This window comes from Mytilus galloprovincialis, chromosome 3 (genome assembly GCF_965363235.1).
Source record: "Mytilus galloprovincialis chromosome 3, xbMytGall1.hap1.1, whole genome shotgun sequence".
Taxonomy (NCBI): Eukaryota; Metazoa; Mollusca; class Bivalvia; order Mytilida; family Mytilidae; genus Mytilus; species Mytilus galloprovincialis.
This window is the reverse complement of record NC_134840.1, coordinates 77,293,583-77,301,769: the sequence shown is the minus strand read 5'-3', so window position 1 is coordinate 77,301,769 and position 8,187 is coordinate 77,293,583. Positions and strand designations below refer to the sequence as shown.

Here is an 8,187-nt window from a genome sequence, read left to right as displayed (position 1 = left end):
ATAACGGAATCAAATAATTCAACCTACAAAACATCAGCATTTGCATGAATTTACGTCTTCTACTGTAAATGTTTACATCTGAAACATTCAACTAAAGAAAAGCTAGTATTGATTGATTGATTTGTGTTTAACACCACTTTCGACACTTTTGTGCTGTTTCGTGACAGACAATTTTTTGGTAAAGGAAGCCGACGTACCTGAAGAAAACCACAGACCTTTGCTAGGAAATCTGACAAGCCTAGTTAACTAAAATTGGAGTCGATTGCATTTGTCCCGTACCGGAATCGGCTGACTCAAAACCACAGTGTTAAAACAGGCTACATATATATTAGTTCACCTTTTAAAATACTCGGCCCTAAGAAAGGCTAAGAATGGCATATCAAAACCGTCAAATACGTTTATATGGGGTTTATTTATTACATGTATATTAATTAAGTAGGAAACCCCTTCCAATTTTGTCGTCTGCTTCCAATGTAAACTTTGATGTTCCGGTGTAATATCCATTCCCAGAAACCTCCACTATAACAGCACTGTAATCACCATACGTCACTTCTTTTACAGGCTTTGCAGTAAATCTTGAGCTTGTCGGTCCCTCGAATGTTCGCGTTTGTCCTATTTTTATAAGATTTCTGGTATATTGTTGCGCTATCCTTGCTGTTACACCTGATCCACACGGAGAACGGTCAACCTAGATCATAAATACAAATAATAATACTGTATTTATATAATTATATAAAAACGTTAGTTTGGGAAAATGTATTCTTTCATGACACGAAATAAGTATATTTAAAGCCAAAACACCTACAAATATATTTCTAACTTAAAGTATATATCGCGTTTTTCTACTGCCACTTTAGATTGTAAAAAGGCAGAAAAAAATCTAGATATTTGATAAGAAATGCAAATTATGAGATAGAGACAGAAATACTGTGTCATATCTTATTAATACTTCTGTTTTTACAACTACAGATGTTTTTTTTTTTTTTCCTAAATGTATTCATATAACGGAAGATAGAGCAGATATTACAACTTTTATAAATGTGTGTCTAGTATTTTAAGTTTATCTCGCAAATTCGTCTCATATTTTATTTTAACATTTTATCGTTCAATTTTCACAACATTGGGGTTTCCATGTGTAATATACAAAATCTTCAAAAAACAATTTTGTATTTACTGTTGCTTGAAAAAAGTTCGATGACCAATGTTTTTTTTTTATTATTTTGAAGAAAAAAATCATGATATAAACAACATTGAGACAGATTAAAGAAAAATCTACCTTATTAATTTGTATTCAATTCCTGCTACCTTCTAGTCTCAACATATTTATTTATAGTGGATTGGAAAACAAGTTGTTGCAACTTATATCAATCCCTTTTCACTTTACAGGTGCGAGTGCTGCCTTATAGCGGCATTAGCTTGCCCCTTTAGAAATCTACAAGCATGTCTTTTACGTGCAAGAGATATGGCTCTCTCTTAACACGGGTCAGCCATTCATCGTCTCCTTCCAACGGACTATCATCGTTTTCTCAAGACCATACTCGCAAATGGTGTCAAGGGAGAGCCGAAAGTTCAGTCCCTGAAATTTTTATCCCCGAACGGGAATCGAACCAGAAACCTTTCCGTTAGTAGATCGATGCACACTATACCTTCTGCACTTGATTGTCTTTAGAAATTAGAAATGAGCCTGTGATTATTATTTGTTTGCCATCAACCGTAATTGCTTTCGTTTTACCATCTTATATCTTATATTAGGTCGTTAGATTTTTCATTTGATTGCAGGGACCCTTTAAAGATTACTATATGTGATACGCTTACTCTTGAAGGTATATATTGACATGAGTTGTTACATAAGTCTTATTATCTTTGTACGATTTTTATGGCTGTTAAAACTAAACCAACTCACAATACTTTGACTTTCTGATATGCCTTTTAATCTGTTTTTCATATTGTCTAATTTCATTCGTGTTTTACTTACTAGTATAACATAACAGACTATATATGGGACCCTTTATAGGTTGCTGTTCGGTGTGAGCCAAATTGAATGCTCCGTGTTGAACACCGTTCTTTGACCTATAATAGTTTATCTTTTTAGATTATGATTTGGATGGAGAGATGTCTCCTTTGCACTCATACCACATCTTCTTATGTCTATACATCACACAGAAGTGTGTACACACCTCTCGTTCAGCAAATACACAAACATTCCAGGATACATCTTCGGAGTACTGGTCTTTACCGTCAGTTACAATAGTACCATAGAGAAAGGCTAAATCCTCACTGTCTGGATGGGTCAGTTTTAGCTGTTTCTTCAGTGTATCTACAGTACCAATCATATAAATGGATGATTATATTATTCATTTAGTAGAATAGCTTTATATTACATCTAAACAGTTTTAATATGGAAAGAAGTAGTCATGTTTTGTATGTGCATGCCTTGCTACATTTTCATTAAAAAAAATGTTTACTTGTTATTTGCGGATAACAACATTCGCCATTTTAGAATGGAGGAGGAAGGACACAGTGTGTAAATGTATGACCGAAATTCCTACACCATGTACAAGCCGTCATCAAAATACTAAAGGCAAAGTAAAAACAATAGTATTGCTGTTTTTCAACTGAATGTTACAAAGGGGTATTTAATAAGCAGCAAATCTTACACTATACTGCAAGTTCAAGATGATCCATGACACCGGATAGAGAAGACCTCTTTCCGATATGTCGCTCACGCAACATCTGTGCATTCAAATATGTTTGCAAGAGCAAAATTAATGTCTTTCTTCAGTAAACACCTCGGTCCTTCTTTTTTTTTTTATAAAATTTAAATCAAAATAAAAAGTAAATTGGTTTATCTTATATAATATCTCACTCCATGCAGATGCAGCTTTGAAATGTTTAATCGTATCAATGACAGTTTTATTGTTTGTCCTCGTTAAAACTAGACCAGCTATGAGTATTATGAAAGCATTTCTAAAACAATCGTTCGGGTCAACTTGACAGAAATTTTATACTTTCTTTTAACTCAGCCCTGACAACTTTTTTATCCTGGGTCCGCCCCATATCGTGACGTAATCATATTAGCTTACCGGTAGTGGCACCTGCGGCATCCCTTATTTTCTGAATAGTCGCACTCCTGTCCATCTTGTACTGTGACAAAGCTACTAAAGCATAAAACGCACCACCATATGATATATCTACTGTAATTTTCCCATAACCAGGAACGTCAACTGAAATCTCTATAAAAAATACTCATTCTTAAAAGAATTGTAAAATCTCCTGATTGTGTTGTTGTTATAAACCAATTTGTTATGTTTCTTTTGCGTTTGCAGAAAATTTGCCATTTATATTTGAATAAAGGAGATGTCAATGAAACAGAAACTTTCGACACAATATTAATAAAAGCTATTATAGCGACCAGCTGAAGCCCGACTCCAATTGGGGGTTTTCTCGCTGTGTTGAAGACCCATTGGTGGTCTTGGGCAGTATTTATCTTTTTTGTTGGGTTGTTGTCTCTTTGACACATTCACCGTTTCCATTCTCAATTTTATCTAAATAGACAACATGAAAATGAGAATGGAAACGGGAAATGTGTCAAAAAGACACAAACACAACGAAATATAGTCTTTCTAAGCATACTTCTTGTTGCAAACTGATCTTTACAAACGAAACTGTGACGTGTCCTAGAAATGATCAAGGTCAGCTGACCAGAGAAAGTATGCAAACTTTAAAGTTTATGTTGACCTCTAGATGTCTTTAATTTATTGCATTCATGTGTAAATCTCTCAATATATATCCAAAATCATCAGATCTTCGTGTATTCATTAGTAGGAGGCATATTCGAAAATGCCAAGTTGACAAGAGGAAAACCGTGATCGCAAACTTGCAAGTATATTTCTGCAGAGTTTTACTAGAGATACTATAATTAAAAACGGTGTCGTCGCAGGAAATTAAATAAGATGCTTTGGAAAATATAGGTGTGATCGGTAATGATTCTATTTCTTTATTATTTTAACAGTAGAACACATTAAGGTGGCTCGTGACAATTCGACTGGGCATAATTTCACGCATGAATAACAAAAGTATTTGTTGTAAATTCGAAATAAATTTTTTAAATATTTTGATTGATTAGAAATGTTAAATCATTGAAGTTATGTGACTTATAGAATATTTTCGTTATTATCCGTATTTGTTAAAGAGTCAAAATGACATTTCACCCATTTTCACCATTTTCCCGCCAAAATTTGTGTTTTAAGGCAAAATATATTTTTTTCCTTATCGGTGACCTTTGTTTTTTATTTGCTTATTCTTTGAAGCTATATTCCAGCTTTTAATATTACAGTTTTGGACCAAGTGTCATAGCGCGTTTTTTTGATATTCCGATAAAAATATGTCAACACCTCTATTTTCCCTATCATTTCATTGAAAAATGGTCCCTTTTACATACCTGTTTAAAAGTAAAATTTTGAGCTTAAATGGTCCGTGAGTTCCTATTTTTTTTTTCGACCAATTTGATTCACTTTCTGTAAAGAATAAAATACAACAAAAAATACGGCACTTCTGATAGAAACTTCGAATAGGCCCGAGCCACCTTAATTTCTGTTGCTTATAAGGACTGTGAAAGATGTTTTTAAACTTCAATGTTTAATTATAAGGGATATTGCACGATTGAATTTTTTCAGGGGCAGATATGTTTCAGGGGAACCCCGTATTTCAATTCCAAAAGAATGAATTATTAAGCTCATCCAATAGAAACTCACCTTTAGCAAATAAAAATGCCGGAACACTGAAAAACCTTACGGCGCCTGTTTTCTTTCCATCATATTTGACATAAGACTCAACCAATCCACACGGGCACTGGATGTTCACTTTTGTTTCCGGAATTGTTGGGTTCTTTACTATTCCTTTATCTACTATATATCTACCTAAAGCTAACATAGCGTGACCACACATTGTGCTGTATCCTTGATTGTGCATAAATATAGCACCTACATCGGCAGACGGGATGTCTGGTGGTACTAACAGCACACCATACATGTCAAAATGTCCTCTTGGTTCAAACATCAATAGTTTCCGCTTGTCTTCCATTGTTTTTTTCATATTCTGAATCTTTTCCAATATGGTTGCACCAGGAATATCTGAATATCCTTTTTCGATTATCCTCAGTGGTTCTCCACCGGTATGCATCTCGGTAGTAACAAATTCAGCCATAGTACCTTTCATACACAACACTATACATGTATATAGATAAACTTCACTAGAGGCCAATTATGGGGTGACTTTCAACCTTTAAATGAAGAATTGGTGACCTTTATATGAATAGAATTTGATGCATCGTATGTATTTATGTGACAAACTGTAATATTACCTCTTTTTAATACACATGAAATGAACGATACTTAAAATTAGTATGTCCTGAATAATGAACTTTAATATTTTTCATTTAACACGTATATTATATTAAAAGTCTGAACGGTGAACTATCACACATTAATCATTTAATATCCGTGTTTTAGATGATGAAATACTACTAGTTTTTCTTTTTCACTATTGAAATTCAAAAACACATTTAATGTTGTTTGCTACCTATTTACCTATTGTTTAGGTAATGCCGGGTTAATCTAAACGACAGTCGTCCTTATACTGTATGAAGTATTTGTTACTGGACGTTTACCAAAAAACAATCATTCCATCTAATCGAAAAGATGAATTGTAAAAGGAAACTGATGAAAAGAATCTAGAAAAGATAAAGTTAAGAAATTTCCTATACTTAAGTGAATATTAAATTAAAATTAATTACTTTGTTTGTTTTTTAATTTAGTTTAAAATTATGCTTGTCACTATATTGTAATTATTCTGATCATTTGGGGTGTCGTGATTGGCAAATAAAGTATTTGTTTGTTTGTTAAACAAAAGACTTAATACACATAGGCACTTGTCTCAGACTTTTTTTTCTGGAAGGGAAGTAATTCCACCGACATATTTTGCGTATGCAAAGTGACCCCAGTGTGACCCATCTCGTAAAAATCCGGTGATCACAATACGCATAGATGTACTTAAAATAGACTATTATCTGAATTTACCTGTTAAACATGTGCTCAATTTCCATGCTTTTTTGTTGATTTTTTGACGATTGTTGACAAGGAGGTGACAATATTTAAACTTCGGCTTCAAAGCAAGAACTTTAATTACCTGCCATATTTTGATTATATATATTTTGAATAATAATGTCGGAATACAAAGAACTTGATACCAAAACTATCTCTATTTTAAACTCTGTACTTGCTGTCGTGGTAGATCTCCAGACAAAATGTGGAAAGCTTGAGCGGGAAGTTTCAAGGATATCGCAATTTGAGGGGAAATTAGACGCAATGATAACAAGAATTGAACACGTAGAACAGAAGTGCGAAATTGTGTTTAACCGAAATAAAATGATCGCAGAAAAAGGAGAACAAATGAGTACGGTTGTGCATAAAATTATAGATCGCTGCAAAGAAAATGTGTCGAAAATATCATTGCTAGAAGAAGCAAAAGATAACAAAGAAAACACATTCGATATAAAATGCGTCAATGACCGATGGTCAAATATGGAGAGCGATGTCGAAGAGTTACAATGGAGATCAATGACTAACAATATCATTATGTCCGGATTAAAGACGAGCCAACTGAGGATACAGAGAACATTGTAAGGGATTTTATCCGCAAAAAACTCAGAATCGTTGAAAATATGAATTTCGTTTCTGTACATCGTTTCGGAAAGCAAAGACAAAATATAATGACTAAGTTTGTATCTTTGAAAGATAAACAGTTAGTCATGAGGAACTGTCACAAATTAAAGGGGACAAATATTTCTGTCCGCGCACAATTTCCTGTAAAAATTGAAAAGAACAGGAAAAGCCTATATCCTGTTTTAAAGCAGGCAAAGAAAGACCGAAAGAAAGCTGTTTTGATAAGAGATAAACTTTTCATAGAAGGAGAATTGTACAAAACAAACGATGACAGAGTATCAAAAAACATGGATCGCAAGGAAATACCGAACAGAAACAGCCAAGTTTTTGACGCCGATAAATTATCGGATAAATATCCATTAATTAATTCGACCCGACCCAGTGATTTTAACTCATGGAATCGTCCGATACCAAATCTGCGGGAAATGCAGAAGCGGAATAGAATTAATTCTGACGAACCTGATACGTAATTTAAAGCCTGGCCTATACAAATTAGTGCGAAGTGCATGAACTCTATCAATAATCTATCTTGAAAAATTAATTCTACGCTAGTACTATCCTAAACTTATTTCACAGATACTGAAAACTTCTTTTTCACCCGTAGTGATGAAAGGTTTGCGTTATTTTTTATTTGTAATATTTATTGAGCAATTCATTATTTTGTATACTACATAATGCTGCTCTTTTTGCACACAATATGTGCCTGAGTGTATTAATAAACTTGTCTTGTCTTGACAACAACACTGACCGATTGAAAAAAAAGTTGACGATTATACGAAATTTACACGAAAAAATGATAAATTCGTGCACAGACGACTTAAGTTTATGATGTTTGTATGCATTGGTTCAAGAATTGGAAGAACATTATTTTTCACCGGTCATTCGTTTCTTATGACTTTAAGGTGGCTCGGGCCTATTCGAAGTTTCTATCAGAAGTGCCGTATTTTTTGGTATTTTATTCTTAACAGAAAATGAATCAAACTGGTTGAAAAAAATAGGGGGTCACGGACCAAATTTTACTTTTAAACAGGTATGTAAAAGGGACCATTTTTCAATGAAATGATCTAGGGAAAATAGAGGTGTTGACATATTTTTTATCGGAATATCAAAAAAACGTTCTATGACACTTGGTCCAAAACTGTAATATAAAAAGCTGAAATATAGCTTCAAAGAATGAGCAAATAAAATACATAGGTCACCGATAAGGAAAAAAAAATATTTTGCCTTAAAACCCATTTTTTTTCTTTTTGATCATTGTGTTGGTCCGTATATGGTCCGAGACCACAATTATTTCGTAGTGCATTTCTTTTAGAACATAAATGAAAATAAAAAAAATCCCACCTGCGCTTTCCCAAAAAAACTTTCACAGTATGTTGTACTACTCTTGGGACAAATTATATCAAAATTATAAAAAAAAACTTCATCGGCTCTAACTCAAAATATGGATAATTTTATGTTTAGGGCG

At 33.4% G+C, this 8,187-nt stretch overlaps 1 protein-coding gene across 1 annotated transcript; it reads right to left on the bottom strand.

Moving 5' to 3' along the window:
- Positions 1–393: 393 nt before the first annotated feature.
- LOC143069015 (trans-L-3-hydroxyproline dehydratase-like) lies at positions 394–5,413 on the bottom strand. Its single transcript, XM_076243447.1, has 4 exons — positions 4,755–5,413; positions 3,084–3,233; positions 2,178–2,317; positions 394–688 (listed from the first exon to the last, which is right to left on the bottom strand). Exons 1-4 carry the CDS (start codon positions 5,215–5,217, stop codon positions 428–430), a joined length of 1,014 nt encoding a protein of 337 aa, XP_076099562.1. The 5' UTR covers positions 5,218–5,413; the 3' UTR covers positions 394–427.
- Positions 5,414–8,187: the final 2,774 nt, after the last annotated feature.